This window comes from Neophocaena asiaeorientalis, unplaced genomic scaffold (genome assembly GCF_003031525.2).
Source record: "Neophocaena asiaeorientalis asiaeorientalis breed wild unplaced genomic scaffold, Neophocaena_asiaeorientalis_V1.1 scaffold469, whole genome shotgun sequence".
NCBI lineage: Eukaryota > Metazoa > Chordata > Mammalia > Artiodactyla > Phocoenidae > Neophocaena > Neophocaena asiaeorientalis.
In genome coordinates, this window is record NW_020172691.1 from 1,171,658 (window position 1) to 1,190,122 (window position 18,465).

The 18,465-nt window shown below is 64.1% G+C and overlaps 1 protein-coding gene across 1 annotated transcript in view; it reads right to left on the reverse strand.

Moving 5' to 3' along the window:
* Nucleotides 1-296: 296 nt before the first annotated feature.
* DOT1L (DOT1 like histone lysine methyltransferase) overlaps nt 297-18,465 on the reverse strand; it is a gene marked incomplete at its 5' end in the record, with an annotated part of 51,186 nt that continues 33,017 nt past the window's right edge. Inside the window, 19 exons of the mRNA XM_024739994.1 lie at nt 297-2,522; nt 3,240-4,169; nt 4,554-4,618; nt 7,199-7,404; nt 7,488-8,065; nt 8,771-8,900; nt 10,041-10,220; nt 10,540-10,675; nt 10,827-11,311; nt 12,159-12,284; nt 12,492-12,629; nt 12,874-12,975; nt 13,371-13,462; nt 14,273-14,365; nt 14,671-14,905; nt 15,017-15,127; nt 15,790-15,831; nt 15,980-16,086; nt 16,599-16,667. Of these exons, the coding sequence (XP_024595762.1) occupies nt 1,942-2,522; nt 3,240-4,169; nt 4,554-4,618; nt 7,199-7,404; nt 7,488-8,065; nt 8,771-8,900; nt 10,041-10,220; nt 10,540-10,675; nt 10,827-11,311; nt 12,159-12,284; nt 12,492-12,629; nt 12,874-12,975; nt 13,371-13,462; nt 14,273-14,365; nt 14,671-14,905; nt 15,017-15,127; nt 15,790-15,831; nt 15,980-16,086; nt 16,599-16,667 (4,406 nt within the window). The remainder of the gene's footprint in view (nt 2,523-3,239; nt 4,170-4,553; nt 4,619-7,198; nt 7,405-7,487; nt 8,066-8,770; nt 8,901-10,040; nt 10,221-10,539; nt 10,676-10,826; nt 11,312-12,158; nt 12,285-12,491; nt 12,630-12,873; nt 12,976-13,370; nt 13,463-14,272; nt 14,366-14,670; nt 14,906-15,016; nt 15,128-15,789; nt 15,832-15,979; nt 16,087-16,598; nt 16,668-18,465) is intronic.

Here is an 18,465-nt window from a genome sequence, read left to right on the forward strand (position 1 = left end):
TGGCGTTGGCGTGGTCAACCTCGAGAGTCAGCACCAAGAGCACGTGGAGGCGCGAGCCTGGCGACGAGATAGCACCGGGCCGGCTGCCAGCGTCTCCGCGGTGGGCCGGTCCTTCGGCGATGTCTTTACATATATTCTCTCATATAATATAGTATCTACATCTCTCGATAGGTTGCCTTCACGACTTCGGTGGAATAAAATAAGTCAAAATTGTTTATACTTTTTAAAAAACGATAAATACTTTATCTAAGACTATCGACAGTACAGGCTGGAGCCAGGCCCCAGCGCGCCGTCTCCGCAGCTCTGCGCGGCGCTGATTCACAGTAGAGCCTGTCCTCTGGCCTCCATCCGTCCTCGCCGTCCTGCGGGGGGCCCCGCGCCGCCAGCCCGCCCCATCCTTGCATAGTCTCGCGGTTGAGGTAGAAATCCTAGTTACCTGCGGACACAGCGCGGGAGGAAAGGCAGCATAGCGTTAGCCTCGCGCCCAGACGAGCCCGTCGCACCCCCAGGCCAGGGCGCCAGAGCCACCTACGGACGGACGGACGGACGACAGACGGCAGATGAGGTGGTGGCAGCACCCTGAGCCACGCCTCTGGGCCCTGTCAGAGGCAGGAGGTCCTGTCCCCAGGCCCTTCCAGTGCGTGTGGGGCGCTGGCTGGGTCCTGGCCTCCCCTCCTCCCCAGGAGACCCTCCCCGGTCCCCACGCCGGGCAGCGCTCCAGGACAAGCCTGCATGCCCCAGGAGTGAGGCCGGCGCGGCCAGGACGGCAGGCAGGCAGCGTCCACTGTGGGCCTGGTCCCCGACCTCCCAGTGCACGTCTGCCCTCTCCAAGCTCCTCTGATGGCGCGAGGCCACTGCAGGCTGAGCCGCCCTACCTTCTGGGCTTTTCCAACAACCGAGGCACAGCCCATCCCCAGGCCTCGGGTAGGGCTGTCCACTGACCTGCACCCTGACCAGGAGGCCGTCAGACTCCAGCGGCCTCCCATCTGTTTCCACTTAAAAACACGACAAACAGCCAAGAACGGCAGGCAGGACCCCCGCTCCAGTCCTGGCCCCAGGGGTATGTGGACATGGCACCAGCAGTGGCCAGGCCAGCTGCACCGGGGCCCAGGACCCTCCCTGGAGGCCTCGCAGACACCTGCCCCCTCCAGCTCCCGAAAACGGGCCCTTCCTACGCTTGTCTCTGCTGACCCCCACACGGACGGTCTGAAAGGCAGGCCGTGCGCCTCGGAGGCCGGAGGAGCCGGACCTCGGCCACAACTACAGAGCCCCGCCACCGGCCCGGCGTTCCTGCCTGTGGGGCTGGCGCCACACTCACCCTGCTGCCCATCGGCCCCTACAGGCAGGCCCTCTAGCTAAGGAGCCCAACAAACGCGACCGCCACGTCCTGAAGGCCTGCCGTGTACCCGGGGCCTTAAACGCGTTGAGCTCTCCCCAAACCCTCATAAGGCGCGTTTATGGAAACGGGCTGAGAGGCCCAAGAGCGCACACAAGGCAAAGCTGGGATCCTGAGCTGACCCCATGACCCCACGCCGGGGCTGCCCAGGTCCCGGGCTGCTGCAGACGCCAAGCCTAGGGCGGCGGCAAGCTCGAGCTAAGCTCCACCCGGCCAGGACGCCAGCCGACTGACTGACTGACTCCTCCTGGCCCCCTCCCTGGGCGACCTGGGGGGGAGGGTCCACCGGCACTGGCGGAGTGGGCGGGGCCAGCCACACCCTCCCTCTCTCTGCTCTCGCCGCCCGGGTTCCCTTGCCTCCCTGGCTCTTCGCCTTCGCGCCTCCCGGCCGCAGGAGAGCAACCTTGGCCCCCGGGCCCCTCCACGGAGCCCCGCGGGCCCGCCTGCTCTCTGCAAAGGAAGGTCAGTTCAGGTTCTCGTATGGGCCGCCTGGTCGAGCTCTAGCCTTACCTTACAGAATACGAACTGCTAGCTAAGCAAGGTCTTTATCGCGGCTTAACCCCCGCAAGGCGCGCGGCATACGGAGGTGGCATGCCAAGGGAAACCCACACGGCGGGCGGCCCCGTGGAGCTGGCCTGCGGGATCACGGGCGCGGCCTGGGCCAGGGCCAGCCCGGGCAGGGGCGGGTGGTGCACCGTGAAGGAGGGGCGGGACACCTTGTGCGGAAGTGAGGCGAGCTTGATGGACAGAGAGGCGTTAGCAGGCGGCACAGAGGCAGCAGAGGAGGCAGGTAAGAAAGCTTGGTTAGCTGGGAGGGACGCGAGGTTCTGCAGGAGCACGGGCTCAGAGTTAGCCGGGAGCAGCGCGGGGGGCGGAGGCAAGGCGGCGTTAGGAGGGGGCGGGGCGTGGAGGGCGGGCGGCCCCGGAGGGGGCCGGCCCAGGTGCGGAGGGGGCGGGGGCGGCCTCGGCTCCGCAGGGGGCGGGGCCTGAAAGGAAGAGGAGGGGGTGCTGGCCACCGCCTGCAGCGGGGTTAGGCTCAGCGTGGCGCTGCGACATGCAGCCCCACTGCCGAAACTGGCTCCAAACGGATGAGCGGAGGCGGGAGGCACCGCGTGGTTAAAGGCACCTGCAAACAGGAGAGAAAAACCCAGCTTCAACAGGCGGGCATCGCCAGCCAAGCCAAGGAAGGCGCGCGGAGAAGGGGAAGCCGACGGCGGCTGCAGCTCCAGCCAGCTCCGCGTGCGAGCAGCACAGGTGAGGGTGAAGCGCAGGCAGCGGGAGCGCAGGCGCTGGGATGACCTGCAGGACGGCTCCCCTCCCCTCCCCTCCCCAGCCCAGCCCCGGCGGCGCCCGTGCCCGGTGAGGGGCCGGCTGTGGCTCCCTGCGCTCCTCTCCACCCCGCACGCGCCACGGTGCATTTGGCGGGCGCCGCGGCCCTTGGCTCTTCTCCAGCGCCGGCCCCAAGGCTGCCCAGAGCCCGGGCTGCGTCAGGCCTGACAGGTGACCTCCGCGGGGAGGAAGGAGAGAGCTCCGTCTGGCGCCAGCTCCCCTGAGAGCGAGAGGGACGCCGTCAGACCAGAGAGCGTGGCACAGGCCGACTCACGCCTGAGCGCTCTGCCCACACGACAGTCACGTCTGCGTTTCGCGAAAAGGAACGAGGTGACGGGTGCAAAGTGGACCCAAGGGGATACGCGGGCACAGCCTCTCCCCCCTCAGGGGGCCCTGGAAGGGAACCTGCAAACAGCGGTGGTTAAACCCAGCGGTCCCGGGGGGCGCCGGTGAGAGCATGCGGCCCGCGGCCTATCCCCCAGCGGGTCCCGCACGGCCAGAGGGCGCTGCCTACCTCCGACTGCACCGCCGGCCACCCCGGAGGAGAAGCTGCCCATGGCGTGCGAGTTGGTCAGTCTGGTGGCAGCGGTTGAGACGTGCACCAGGCCGGCGGCGGGCACGGAGCTGAACAGGGACTGCAGCACGGACGGGCCCAGGTTGGCCTGCAGGGACATGGGGCCCAGTGCGAACTGCGGGCCGGGGGCGAAGGCGCCCAGGAAGGGGCGGTGGGTCTGGACGGATGGGGCCGTGCCCCCTGCCGAGGACGCCGCCGGGGCAAGGCCCGGGCCGCTGAGGAGGCCCCCGGGGGGGGCGGCGGCGGCGGCGGCGGCAGCAGCAGCAGCGGCCATGAAGAGGTTGTGGCCGTTCTTGACATCGGGCTCGCGGTCACGGCCCTTGCCCGCCTTGCCGTGCGTCGCTGAGGCCTTGTCCGCGGGTCCGCACACAGGTGGGCCCCCCTCGCCCTTCGGGGCCAGTCCGTCCAGCTGCCTCTTGTTCACGAAGGGGCCGGGGTCTGCGGCGCCGCCCTCCTTGCCCCGCGGGCCGGGAAAGCTCAGGGGGGTGCCCAGGCCGGCCGCCTCGGGGGCCTTGTGGGAGAGAGAAGCACCATCGCTGAAGCTGTGTAAACTGAGGTCAGCCGCCAGGCCCCCGCCCAGGGCGAAGCTGCTGGCGGGATGGCTGCTGGGGCTCAGCCCGCCCGCCCCCGGCAGCGCGCCTGGGAAGCTCTTCCTGGGGTGGGCAGCCAGCTTGGCGTCAGCCGCGCCAGGTTCCTCCAGGCCGGGCCGGAAAGCGAACAGGGAGTTGTGGCTCAGAGCGGAGGCGGCCTGCAGCGGGCTGTCGGCTGCCTTGGCCAGGCCGAGGTCGGAGATGGGCGAGAAGGTGGACTTCCACTTGCTGCTGTTGACCGGCTCGCTGGCCGGCACCTTCCTTCCCGCCAGGCCGCCCCCTGCCAGGAGAGGCAGCGGCTATGAGGCCTGGGCTGGGTGGGGCAGAGCGGAAGCTGCAGGGACCAGACCACCGCCGGCTCGGAATGACCCCCGCCCCCAAGACAAGCCCCCATGGTGGAGGACGGGGCAGACCTGGCGAGGGTGGGGCCGTGGGAGAAACTCAGGGAGCAGGGCTGCTTGTGCGGGACGGCCGGCGTGTCAGCACAGAGCACCACACGTGCCCGATCTACCCAGGCAGCACCCAGAGCGCCCGCCATGTCCACAGGGAAAGGGGCCAGGAGGCCGGGCGGCACCCACACCACCCAGGGACCACTCTGGAAGCCCCGTGTGGCTCCTCAGAGGCCGGGCACCAAGGACTCAGGCATCGGGAGCATCGAACTCACCATTTTCCAAGGTTTTCGGAGGAGATTTGCTTTCTAAGGAGATGGTTGCAATTTTTCTCTCAATTCTATTAGGAAAAAAAAAGAGATGATAAATGTTTGCAATCCACGGGCACACCAGAGCGCTATACGTTTACACCGAATTGCCCAGCGGGGTCGGTAAGCCGGCAACGCATGACCCGCCGTCAGGGCCCCCGGGCGCCCCCATGCCCGTGCGGTGGCACCTGTGCCAGCACGATGACGGCTGTGGTGGGGGACACAGCTGAGAGCCAGGCCCCGGCGGAGGAGCAGGGATGCCGTTTCCCAACACGCAGAGACAGCCGCGAGTCCCAGACAGAACTGTCTCCATGCTCAACGTGCTCTCAAGCTCTAGGAGACCGCGTCGTCCACAGAAGCAGATGCCGCGAGTCCCAGACAGAACTGTCTCCATGCTCAACGTGCTCTCAAGCTCTAGGAGACCGCGTCGTCCACAGAGGCAGATGCGCAGCACCTAGCACGTTAACTCCCCAGCAAGCTGTACCCGTAGTTGCACCGAAGTACACAGCAGTGTGTGCTTCACGTGTCAGGATTTTTGTGGACCGTCCCGAAGAACTATGACCTCCAGAGACACAGAACTCGCCAAAGAATCCAGAACTTGCACAACGTACTTTTCGTATGTAGAAGGATAACTCAGCAAGACACTGAAAACACAGGCAACTAAAGAAAACACAGGGACGTCCCCGGCGGTCCAGCAGGTAAGACTCCGTGCCCCTAGTGCAGGGGGCCCGGGTTCGATCCCTGGTGGGGGAACTCGATCCCACATGCATGCCGCGACTAAGAGTCTGCATGCCGCAACTAAAGATCCCACATGCCACAACTACACATGCCACAACTAAGACCCGGAGCGACCAAAATGAATAAATTAAGAATTAAATAAAATTAAAGAAAGGGACTTCCGTGGTGGCGCAGTGGATAAGAATCCGCCTGCCGATGCAGGGGACACAGGTTCGAGCCTGGTCCGGGAAGATCCCACAGGCCGTGGAACGGCTAAGCCTGTGCGCCACAACTAGTAAGCCTGCATGTCACAACTACTGAAGCCCGCGCGCCTAGAGACCCTGCTCCGCAACAGGAGAAGCCACTGCAATGAGAAGCCTGTGCACCTCAACAAAGAGTAGCCCCCGCTTGCCGCAACTAGAGAAAGCCCTCATGCAGCAACAGAGACCCAACGCAGCCAAAAATAAATTAATTAATTTTAAAGAAAAATAGTAATAATAAAGAAAACACAGATACACAACACACGGGGTCTCGTCAACACTGAACACTCTTATGCCTCAAAGGACACCAGCAATGGAGTGAACACACCACCCACAGGACGGGAGAACACAGCTGCAGATCCCGTACCTGACAAGGGATCCGGTACGTAGACGTCTAAAGAACTCTCACGACATAACAACAGCAGCACAAGACAACCCGACTCAAGAGTGGGGCCGGGACCTGAACAGACATCTGTCTGAGGAACAGATGATGCTGAGTGCCGACGACCGCGAGGGAGATGAGGTCAAAACCATGGCAACACCACCACACCCTCACAGAAATAGCTACCGTACTAAAAACAAACCCATAAAATAACAAGTGCCGGTGAGGATGTGGAGAAACTGGCACCCTTATGCATGCTTGGCAGCAATGTGAGATGGGGCAGCTGCCGTGGAAAAGTCTGGTGGTTCCTCAAAACGTTAAACCCAGACTCGCCACACGAGACCCAGCAATTCCACGCCTAAGTACTGGGTAAACTGCAAACACATTTTCAAGTAAAAACACACACATGTAGTATAGGGACGTTCATAGCAGCACGATTCACAACAGCTGAAAACGAAGCAACCCAAGCGTCCAGGGACACACGGTGGATAAACAAAACGTGATATATACACACAGAAAGGAAGGAGGTTCTGACACCTGCTACGCCACGGATGAACCCGAGGACAGGACGCTCAGTGAAATAAACCAGACACAGAAGGACACATGCTGCCTGATCCCACTCACGGGCTCCCTAGAGGAGTCAGATCCACGGAGACAGGAAGTAGACTGTGGGGGCCAGGGGCTGGGGGAGGGGCTGAGGAGTCAAGTGTTTAAGGGTACAGGGATTCTTTCTGTGGTGATGAAAATGTTCTAAAACCGACAGCGGTGATGCCTGCACAACCCCACAGATACGTCAAAGACCACTGGGTCGCACGTTTCAAGCGGGCGGTGTGGTGTGTGAATTATACCTAATAAAGCTGTTATCCAGGAAGAAAGCACTCTTCACCGTCAGCTGAATGGACACCAGGCACCGACGGGAGCCTGCACGCCTGCCTCTTGGCTCTGCGCTGTGGCGGCCGCCCTCCCCTTCTCTCTGCCACCAAGAAACACCCGCCTCGCGCCGGCGCCCCGGGAGCTACAGACTCAAGGGTCAGCCCTGCCCCACACGCACGTGGCGAGAGGCTCTCAGATGCCCTGGGCCCTTCACGGGCTGTTTCTTACACAGTTAAAGTGAACAATCCAGGAAGGGGCCTGTCTGCTCCAGGAAGTGCCCCAAGTGAGGTCAGGACCCTGTGCCCACCACCCAGCAGCAGGTGGGAAGCTGCCTGCCCCGCGTCCTGGCCACAAGGACCTGCCCCGTCGGCCCCACTCGCCTGGCACTGCTGGGCTCGTCCTCAGAGCCCTGCTCCTCATCCGAGGTCAGCGGGGAATAGTGGGCCCCGTTGGTCTGGCTCAGGGGCTTCTCCTTCTTGAGCACGGGCGGCTGGTCGTTGTCCTGGTAAGGGACAGGCGAGCTCTTCAGGGAACTCTCGGGGGACGAGATGGCCGTGATTTCCAAGGGCTGGTTGATGTTGCTGACCTGAGGGGTCAGACGCACAAGCCCGTCAGCAGGCCCCTGGAGCGCCCTGGACCTACTGCCCCCAACGCCACTCCCAGCCTCACCATGGAGTTGAGGTTCAGGGGGGACCCTGAAGACTGGGTGAAGAGGCCGGCGACGGACGGCAGGGCCCGGCGCTTGGGGGACACGCCCGAGCTGAAGCCGGGGGTCCCCGCCGCTGCCCGCTTCCTCCTGCCCCTCTTGCGGCTGTCCTGCCCATGGCTCTGGCCGCCGTCACCGCGGGCGCCCGAGGACAGAGGGCTGTGCTTGCTGGAAGGTGACTGTTTGGCGCTGCTAGAGCCGGCCGAGATGGTGAAGACGATCCTTCTCTTGGCTTCACTCTCGGGATCCGAGAAGCCGGCCTCAGAGGGCAGGTCTCCTTTGCTGGTGTCGGGGAGCGGGCCCTGGGTGCCAAGCCGGGGACTGGCGCAGAGCTGGGGGGCCGGCGAGGCCGAGCCGCAGTTGCGAGGCTGCGCCAGCAGGGGGGGGTGCTGAGGGGTGGAGCTGCGGGACCCCACAGTGGCAAAGAGGCTTCCGGAGCTGGAGGACTCGTCCAGGGTGGGGGGCTCGGCTCCAGAGACGAGTGGTGCCGGGCTGCCTGCCAGGGCCCCACTGATGGCCACTGAGCCGGCATAGGCAAAGCCTGTAGGAAGGACATGCTTTCTCAGGGGAGCTCGTCCGGGAAAGGATGCCCACCTGGCCGAACCCGGCGGAGCGCAAGGAAGCTCAGCTCTCCGCATGCTCAGTGCCCAGCACCTTGAGACGGCACCACGGAACCAGGTTCGGGTGAGGACAAGTGGGGGCCCCTGGGCCGTCACTTGTGTGCTCTTCCCACTTCTGGGCCTGGGATGGTTGGGCCCTGGAGCTCACGCACAAGCCGGTGGACCCCGGGCACCACCAGCGGTGACGCCCTCCCCACGCGAGAGCAGCAGCGCCAGAGGCGGGACGCCCGTCCCAACAGCAGCCTCCTCACTGTGCTCTTTATCCCCAGAAGAACAGGCGTAGATCAGGCCGTGTGGACACAGGCAAGCAACCTGACCACACATGCCCGCTGCCCCCGACGGGATCCATGGCTGGGCAGTGGCGACAGGCACTCTCTAGGTCGCAGGGCCCCGCCCAGAAGCCTCACTCGAAGCTCTCTGAGGAGGAGCAGAACCGGCTGGAACGCGGTTGGATGAGGACGCCACCGCGCAGAGGACCGGCATGGGCCCAGGCCGAACACAGCCAGCTGAGATGAGCAGAGCGGGACAGCCCAGCTCGGAGCGCCCGAGCCCCGGGCCACGCTGTGCAGCTGACGTGCTGAGCCCACCCAGCACCTCTGGGTCCTCGCACGGGAGGGAGCCCTTACCTGCAGGGGCCAGGGCGAGGCTTCTGCTCCCAGCAGCGCTGCACCCAGAGCCGTGGGTGCCAGCACCCATCTGCTTCTCCAGTGTGGACGAGGACTCTCGGGCCTGTGGCACGGGGCTGGGGGTGCTTCTCTGCGGAGAGAAAATGCAGGTTCTCAGCTGATCCGGCCACACGCCACAGGACGTGCCAAGGGCCCGAGGCCGCGAGCACGGAAGGGCAAGTGGCCGCTCAGGGTGTGAGCCTGGTGGGCAGCCACGGGAAGGTTCTCACGAGGTGAGGCACCGGTGTCTGACCTCGGTTCTAAGGGATGGCCCTGGCTAACAGGCAAGCATTGGGCCAGGGATAAATGGGCAGGGAGAGCAGTGAGGGCAGCCGTTATGATCTGACCCAGCAACTTCACTCCTACATGGAGCCAGACAACAGCAAGTACCCACACAAAACCCGCACACGCATGTCCTCAGCAGCACAATTCACAACAGCCCCAAAGTGGAAACACCCCAGATGACCACCAACAGGTGACGGATGCACACAATGTGGTCCCTCCACACACTGGAATATTACTCAGCTGTGAAGAGGGGGGAAGCCCCGACACTCGCTACAGCGTGGATGGACCCTGAGAACACAATGCTCAGTGAGAGAAGCCAGACACAGAAGGACACACAGGGTGTGATTCCACTGACAGGAAACGTCCAGAACAGGCAGGTCCACAGACACAGACAATAGGCTCCTGGTTGTCAGGGGCTGGGGAGGGGATGGGGGTGACTGCTGGTGGGGATGGGCTTCCTTTTGGGGGTATGGAATGTTCTGGAACTAGAGATGGCTGCACGACTGGTGAATGTACTAAAACCCACTGCACCGAACACCTTAGGTGGGTGAGTTGTGTGTGAGTGACATCTCCATAAACACGAACAGCCCACTCCACAGGAGAGTGTCATTTCCAAGTCCATGCGTGTGAGGCTGAATGCACATGTGAACTAGAAGGAAAGGGAGAAGTTTCTACAGAATCTGGAAGTTTTAGTCCCTCTCCGTTTGCACACGTCACCTTTTACTAAAAGGATCTAAAGTAAAAGTGGCAAAATATTACTGGAATTAAATGTGGACATCAGACATTCTGTTTTTCTCGGGCATCACGGTAAGCTCCAAACTTAACCACGTGCGATTGAACAAAAAGGCTCTGGGCCTCGAGGGGAAAGAACAAGAGCACCGGCTCTCCTGGCGCCTACACACGGTGCCTGGGGACGCCAGGCTTCCAGGCCGAGGGCCTCACTCACCACCTTCTCGGCGCGGCTGGGCAGCACCACGCTGGCCAGAGGGATGCTGACTGGCAGCTTGCTAGGCTGCACGGTGCTGAGCGGGATGCTGACGGGCAGGCTGGTGATGGCCTCCCCACTGCTGGCGTAGGTGCGCTCCTTCAAACCCTGCAGACACACCACCGGGCCAGCCTGCTCCCGCTGACCAGGAGACTGGGCCTTGAGCACCGCCCCGAGGGACACAGCAGCCCTCCAACCAGTGACAAGTCACCCCCACCCCAAAGCGATCCTCCCGACCTGCCAGGGCCCCCACCCATCACCCCAGCACACACCCCGTTACAGGAGTGCAACAGGCTTTTCCCTTCCCCTGCTGCTCAACCCGGCCTCTCCTTTCCCCAGAGACAATCCCACTCTTCCAGCCTCACCCCAGGGTTAGGGCACAGCCAGGCAGCCTCCCACCTTCCCTCTCGGCCCCACTCCACCCCACGTGTGGGCACTTTCACAAGAGCGGTGGCCTCACCTTCTCACTGCCCTTCTCTCCCGTCATCTGCAAGGCCGCAGGGGACGAGGGCCGAGGGTCCTGTGGGCTCAGTTTGATGCCGTTGGCGATGCCGGGGCTCTGGTACGGGAGGCCGTTCTCCTTGGCATGCTCAGCTCTGGAAACGAGACGTGTCCTCGGTCATTTTCTGGGGAGCCCTCAGAGCCACAATTTTGCGTTCAGAGCTGGCCGCCTGGGCCTAGCAACCCCCAAGATTCTCTTCCAAACTGACGATCCCCTGCTCAGAAGGCCCCCCACCACGAGCTCACCGTGAGTGCAGCTCGCTGGCGGTCGCCCTGCTGTTGGCTGTGTGGTCCTGGCTCAGGTGGCGCCGCAGCACCAGCTTGGCCGGGGAGAGCCTGGTGTAGTCGGGCAGGGCCAGGCCGGACAACTTCTCGAGCCTCGGCCGGCCACTGTGGTTCGGGGTGCAGGGCACGACCTCCTGGTCCAGCGGGGAGGCCAGGTACTGGGGGGTGTTCTGCTTGGGCGAGGGCCGGCTCAGCGCGCCGCAGAGCTCATAGCCGGCTGCGTGGCCGTTCATGGACAGCTCCGGGCTCATGTTGCTCAAGTGGGGCAGGGAGAACCTGGCACAGTCCAGCTCCAGGTGTGGCCGGCCGGGCTCGGCCTCCAGCTCTCGGCCCAGGCCACCCTTCCCGCGCAGGTGCAGGGACAGGGCGTCGTCGGGCGGCACGCAGGACTTGAGCTGCAGGAGCTCCTGCTGCCTCTGGCTCTTCTCCAGCTCCACAATGCTGATCTGGGGGACGAGAGGAGGCGTCAGGCCTGAGAGGTCCCATGCCCAGCACCTCACTGGCAGGGACGGTCCTGCAAGAGCGACAGGGACGTGGGCCGGCTAGAGGGACACGGGCTGGCTAGTGTGACGGGCAGACGCGCCGGCCTGAGGAAGCGAAGGGCCCAGGCTCCGTGGCTGTCACTGCGACCGCGAGGGTAAGGTATCGGCCCCGGGGGCTGGGGCCTGAGGCATCGTTTGGCTCTCCCCACAATGAATCAAAGGCCCACAGCTTCGGGCCGCCTCTCGGTGACACAGGAGCGTGATGGCCCAGCGCGCAGCCTCCCGAGACTCCTCCTGCACACAGGCTGGCAGCGGGGCCGGGCCACCACAGGAGGCAGCACAACACTGTATCCCGGGACCTACAGCCACTCCAACGGCTACTTGGGGGACGTGTGTCTTTAGGGACGTAGCCTCCAGAGCAGCCTCCGGTGCAGAGGAATTCACTCCAGTGCCATTCTGCAGTAACCCATCCCTGAAAGAGGCCCCAGGGCTGGGCAACAACGAAAGCTTCACGTAAATCACAAAACCTCGCTGGGGAGACGCAAAGTGGTGGGAGGCCTCGGCCTGCAGACAGGCTTCCGGAAAGCCCGCACTTGCGCGCTGATCTGTCCGTCCTTCCTTCTTGCACCATCCTCTGCTCACCTCGTCAGTATGAGCTGCTCTCACGGTGCAAGCGGGGGCCGCCAGCGGTGGCCTCAGAAACAAGGTGCTCGCAAGCCCGGGCGGTGCGGCGGGGACTGGGCCTAGGACGCTGGTCCTGGCGCCCCAGCTGAAGCCCGAAGCCCCCCCCCGCCTCCGACAGGCTTCCTACCTGCAGCTCCAGGCAGTGCCTCTGCTTCTCCGAGATCTGGCTCTTCAGGGCCTGCTTCTCCTTCAGCAGGCCCTCAAGGGACAGCGTGGACCAGTCCAGCTTCAGCTCCTCGCACCGTGCCTTGAGCTGTGGGGATGGGCGGGCAGCCGTGAGGCGTCGGAGGCCCCTGGACGCCCCGCGAGGATCCTGAGGGAGGACAGGGACGGGGGGTGGGGGGCTGCCAGGACCCACTGCCGCAGACTCGGGGGCTGCCCTCGGTCATCTCTCCGTCCCGAGACCCGGCCCGGCCTGGGGGGCCCCGCCTCGGGCAGACCGCCAGCCCCGCCAGCGCACCAGCCGCAGGCTCTGGCTCCTCAGCTCCCGGTTGCCCTTCTCCAGCTGCTCCGTCTGCTCCCTCAGCTGCTGGTTATGAGCCGAGATCTCCTTCTGCGCTTGGATCAGGTCGTTGTAGGTCAGCGCCTTCACTCCCAGCTGAGGACAAACGATGGCAAAGGGGGGCTCTCACAGGGGGCCAGGGGCATCACGAGGCAGGAAGCCTCCCTCTGACCACCTCCGGGCCTCTCCATCAGGGAGACTCAAGGTGAAGAGCACCAGGAGGGCACCAGTCCCTCTGGATCTTGGCCAGACATCCGGCTGGGCCCTGGGCCCCGCCTGCCCTCCATCCCGCGCCAGGGCCGTCTGCGTGGCCTCAGGGTGGCCAGGGCAGGGCGCCTACCTCATCCAGTTTCTGCTGGAAAAGCCTCTTGATCTCCTCCTTCTGAGCTTGGCAGTGGCCGAACAGCTGCTGCACGGCACCCAGCAACCGGGCGTTCTTCTCCTGCGGGGCAGGGCCATGAGCGTGAGGCCCCCGGGACGGGCACCCCGCCCGACTTGCAGCCCGCCTGGCGGACACGGCGGCAGACACGCACCCATGAGGAGGTTGGCCAGACCCCCATCCGGGCCTCACCCCGGAACGTAGCACCACGTTACCAGGAGCCACAGAGCCTGACGCTTCCCGCCCTCAGGAAAGCTGGGGTGCCTGCACCGGGCCTGCATGAGGGCGGCCGCACCTCACAGCCCCCCACCCCAGCTCCACCACCGAGGCTGCAGGGCACACTGTCCCCAGACGAGGACGCCTCAAACAGGGCAGCAGGGCCCGGCCAGCTGCGGCCCCGGGGCCATGAGACCCGTAGGTAAGGGGAGCTGGGTCTGGCAGCACCACATGCGGCTCACCTTCTCCTGGTCCAGCAGCTGCTGCAGGTTGGCCTTGTACTGAGGGGTCTTTGTGTATGCCAGGAACTGTAGGTACTGAATCTTGAAGGATTCTACGAGGGGAGCCAAGACAAGGTTTTAACTCAGAAACCCTCCAGCTGAGGCTCGAGGCGGGGGTGGGCGGAGTTCGGGAAAAACGCGCAGGTTCCCCAGGGCCCGAGTGGTGCTGGGGTCGCACGGTGCCGTTGTCGTGCCGGGGCCCGTGTCCCCACACTGCCTCAGCATGTCCCGCCGCCACGTGGGGCTCGTGCCCACGTGGGGACCCTCACAGCTCCTGCCATCCCCAGCCAGCGTTTTCGTTCTCCCCAAGGACACATGGTTTGCGGTCAGCCAGTCTGCCGGTCTTCTCGGTTAACATATGCTACCAATGTTGAATTGAGAAAATTGTACAGGAGTTTCCTTCATCCACTTTCTGAAGGGACGAGGCATCTCAAGGCAGCCCAGCCACGTGAGCACGAGCTCGATTCGGCAGGACAGGGCCCTGCTCCCTTGGGGCACCGGGCCCATCCCGGACAGGTCTCCCTGACACTGCAGACACGGGGCTGGGTCCTTCTCTGCGGGGCACCCTGGGCACCGTGGGTGGTGGAACAGCATCCCTGGCCTCCACCTTCTTGACGCCAGGAGCCCCCCCTCCAGTTGTGATGATGCCCCCAGACGTGGCCTCACTTCCCCTGGGGCAGGACTGCAGCCTCAGACTGCTGCACGGGCCCCGCTGACCCCGAAGCCCAGGCGCGCCCTGGCAGGACTGAGCCTGAGCCCTGGGGGTGGTGCGCTTGGCCATGCAGCGTGGGTTTCCCAGGGGGTCTGCGAACAAGCCACCCCGCCCGCCCGGCCTCCCCCCGCGCCCCCCTGGGGCGGCTCACCTAGCAGCCGGTGTAGGGCAGGCGGGGCGGGCGCCAGCAGCAGCTGCTCAGGGGGGCGTCGCTGCGTGCTGGGAGGTAGCTGATAGGGGGCGCCTGCGGGGAGACAGCAGGTCACGCTCTCTAGACGCCAGGCCCTGCGCAACGCCCCAGCTGCCCAGCCAAGCCGCCACCAGACCCCAAACCACGGCACTTCGCCCTGCCTGAGCGGGGCTTCTGCACGGGACCCCTGGAGAGCCCTCGGGAGGCTCTGGAGCTGGAGCACCGCCCCCTCCCAATCTCCGAGTACTCAGCGCAGACGCTGTCGCAGTGGCTTCTGCCAGGGCCAGCAGGAAAAGGGACAGCGGTGAGGCTCCCCGGGACCCCAGAGCACAGCAGGGCGGGGGCGAGGAGGCACTCACCCTGCGGCGAGGGCGACGCCGCCCGCGACACGGTCTGGGCATGCAGCAGGTCCAGTGCGCTCTGGGTCTTCTTGGGCTTGCGCTCGGGGTTGGTGGTGCTCATCTTCTTGGGACGTCCGCGCTTCCGGCCGGCCATCTTCCGGCCCTTCTTGTTCAGCTTCTTCTTCCGGGCCTTGGAGGGAGATGGCTTCTTGACAGTGGTTGCCCCGGCTTTCTCTTCCTCAGCACCAGAGTCCTAGCGGAAGACCACATGAGGGACCAGCCGGCGATGTGGGCTCCCGGGGGCAGCCTGGCTCCCTCCCCCGAGACCGGGGCCGCCCCATCTGGCCGGGGGCGGGGCGCTCACCATGGGGGTGTCGGCGGGCATGGCCGTCTTGCTCTCGGGCACCTTGGTGGGGGTGGTCGTGTTGCTCTTGTTCTCCCGCTGCTGCCGGCGCCGAGCTGCCTCTTGTTCCTCCTGGGGAGTAAGCGGGGGGCTCGTCCTCTGAACCGCGGGCACCGCAGAGACCCTCCTGCCCGCAGGGGCCCTGCAGCCCTGGCCCTGGGGGAAAGCGAGGTACACACACCCCACACCCAGTCTCTGCTGGGAACCCAGTGGGCCCCTGGACGGCCTGGCCTGGCCACCCCCGCGGCGGGTGGTCCCAGGTCCCCACAACCACTTCCCCACCGAGGGGCATGCTGTCCACAGGCGAGGGCTGAGGGACACCCACGGCAACAGGAGGGAGGACAGGGCCACCTGCAAGGCCGTCCTCTGTCTCCAGGTGAGGGTGGCCATCACCATGCCCTGACCCAGAGGCCCTAGTATGGGAGGAAGGGCCTGGGCGGGGGGCTCCTTCAAGGCTCACGTGCTTGTCTGAGCCTCCAAAGAGAAAGTCACTGGGACAGACGTCCCACGAGGTTCAGAGACAAAGTGATGAGCACGAGGCCGCGGGACATTTTGAAAGGCTGTAACTCCAACCTATCTCCCCCCAGATCTCTCAAGAAACGTGTCCAGGGTGCAGCTGCTCAAGACGTGGCCGCCGCAGCCAGGGGGCCCCAGCGCCCAGGCCCACGCCCGGCCACTCAGGATGCCTCGGGCCCTGGTCAGCTTAGAGATCAAGGACAAATACACAAACTTACCCTGAGTTTTGGATTTTTCAGACTAGAAAAATAGTTTTCAAGCTAAAAATGGAAAAGGAAAAGAAAAGGTCTCATTAGCAATGGAAAACCCTGTCAGGACAAGAGCCACACCCCAGACCCACTGACGTCAGGCAGTGACAGGCGCGGTGAGCGCTGAGAGGCGGGTTGGGGAGGAAGGGGTGCCACTCACTATGGTGCGGTCGATGGTGTGCAGGTAGTAAGACACCGGCTTCCCCGTCCACGACACCGAGCCTTTTAGAGGCGACAGCTCCACGACGCGCATGATGGTGCCGATGTCTGCGCACAGCGGGGCACAGGGGTCAGGGGTTGCCAGGGCACCAGGGGGAGGGGTATGGCGGGGCTCAGGTCCCAGGCGTGTCCCAACTGCCAGCTGGGGAGGTGCCCACGGCCTTCCCCGCACCCAGGCACCTGGCCAAGGACAAGGGCGATAAGCCCACAGGGCGGGTTCCGAAGGCCCGTGGGGGCCGATGTGGCAACCAAGCAGCCGCAAGGATGCCCAGCGCCTGAGGGTCCTGCCACCCCGCAGGCCCGCACACATTGCTGCTTGTCCTTGTCACTGCTCCCTTGGGTCCCGGCACCACAGTCCTGCCCAGGGCCACGTCTGGGGATGTCTGGGGTTGTCACAACTGGGGGCCTCCCGTATGGAGTGAGTGCGGCCACCGCTCCACATCCCACAGCGCCCGGGACGCCCCCCGCCGTCACCACTGCTGGCGGGTGACCCCGCTTTAACCCACGGCAGGTGCTCATAATTACACGTGTTAAGAACTCGGCAACACGAGAGCTCTTACCACTCAAGTTTCTACTGTTTATTCTGAAGTTCAGAGGTGCAAAGGGCTTCGAGGACACAATTCTGCCACCTAAAACACAGAGAGGGATCAGTGCCGGCCGTGGGGACACCAGTGCGCGATACGAGCAAGAGCCTGGTGAAGCTTAGAGCACCAGGACGCAAAAGCATCCAGAGAAACCAGCCCTCTGAACACAGAAAAGCCGAGGGACTGGGAGTCCTGAGCTAACCTCACGGCTAAAAGCAAACAAAGCGGCGCCTGAGGGCTCCGACCCGTCTCACGATTTGCTCTCACGATTTGCTTTCCTGCAAAACGTGCTCAGGGCCTCACAGTCCCCTGGGTCTCGTCGTGGGGCCCGCTGGGCACCCCCTCTACAACTTCTGTGCTGTCTAGATGCGCCACACCCACACCAGACCCGGACCAGAACCAGCCCTGACCCCAGAGACAGAACCTGAGGGAGAACCGGGTCCGGACACACAGACAGAACCTAAGGCTGGACCAGGCCCTAACACAGAACCAACAGAACCTGAGGGAGAACCAGGTCTTGATCCACACACACAGACAGAACCTGAGGCAGGACGAGGCCCGACTCCAGGGAAACAGGACCTCAGAGAGAACAGGCCCAGACCCCACACAAACAGAACCTGAGGGAGAACTGGGTCCTGATCCACAGGAACAGACAGAACCTAAGGCAGAACCGGGCCCTGACCCCACACAGACAGAAAGCGGAAGGGTCAGGTCGGGAACAGCTGTACAGAAAACAGTTTTTCCAATTAACTCCCGGCACGTGTGCAGTCATTGTAGGGAAAAGAACCACAAGGACTCGCAGCCTCCTGCAGTGAGGTCACCATGATTGATGATGTCACCCTCAGGTTACAGACGCTTCCCCCATCCTGTATGAAACACTGTCAGGAAACGTAATACACCAGAACGTTCCAGCGCAGGAAATACAGAACCAAATACAGAAGTCAAAGAAAACGCGTGCTGAGTAAACTGAAGCAGTCAGGATGAGCCCTCTGCTCGTGCACGCGTTCACAGCTCCCCGAGCCCCAGCCTGGCCTCTGAGCGGCCCCCACCCCGAGGAGGCGGCGATGCCAGGTCCCGGGCTGGCCAGGGGCGAGTTTGGGCAGTTGGCTGGTTGTGACAGCAAAGTCACGGCAGCCAGAGGCTGAGGGGGTCCCCTGGGCGCACCTGCAGAGTGTTGAAGGCAGGACACTCGAATTAGGAATGTGCCCCCTGCAAGGCTTCCGGGAAAACAGGTGACCAGAGGGGACTTCTGTGGGCATGTCACCAGGGGCCCCGAGCCAGCCGCGTGCAACACCCAGGCGCTCAGCTGGGACACGGGGTGCGGAGGGCAAGGTCAAGATGACCACGAGGGACAACTGAAGAATGGGTGACATCCCACGAGACAATGAGGCCCGATGCCCAGCGGGCCGCGTCCACAAAGATGGAGGGGCCACGACCCGAGGCCCTAAGGCTAGAGACTCGGGACTGCACAGCCCAAGAGGTGCCTGTGGCAGCTGGCAGAGCAGGAATCCACGCTCCTCTCCCGGGTGGGGCGCGGGGATGGGCGCCGAGCGCTCAGGAGAGGGGCCCGGGCAGGGCGCTCGTTCCCACAAAACCGTCAGGAGCGACCCTGCCGCACGCTCAGGCTCACGCTCACCTGCACACGCACACGCGCAAACGCACACGCAGCCGGCGGTGCTGAGGGCAGCTGGAAACTCTCTGCGTCCATGCTGGGTGATCCTTTCCCCTCTCCTGTTTGCTTGAAATGTTTCATAACAAAACTTCGGGGACACACCCTGTTTCTCTCTCCCAGCCACAGAGGAGATCAGGACGGCACGGGGGCCTCCCCGCAGCTGCGGGGACG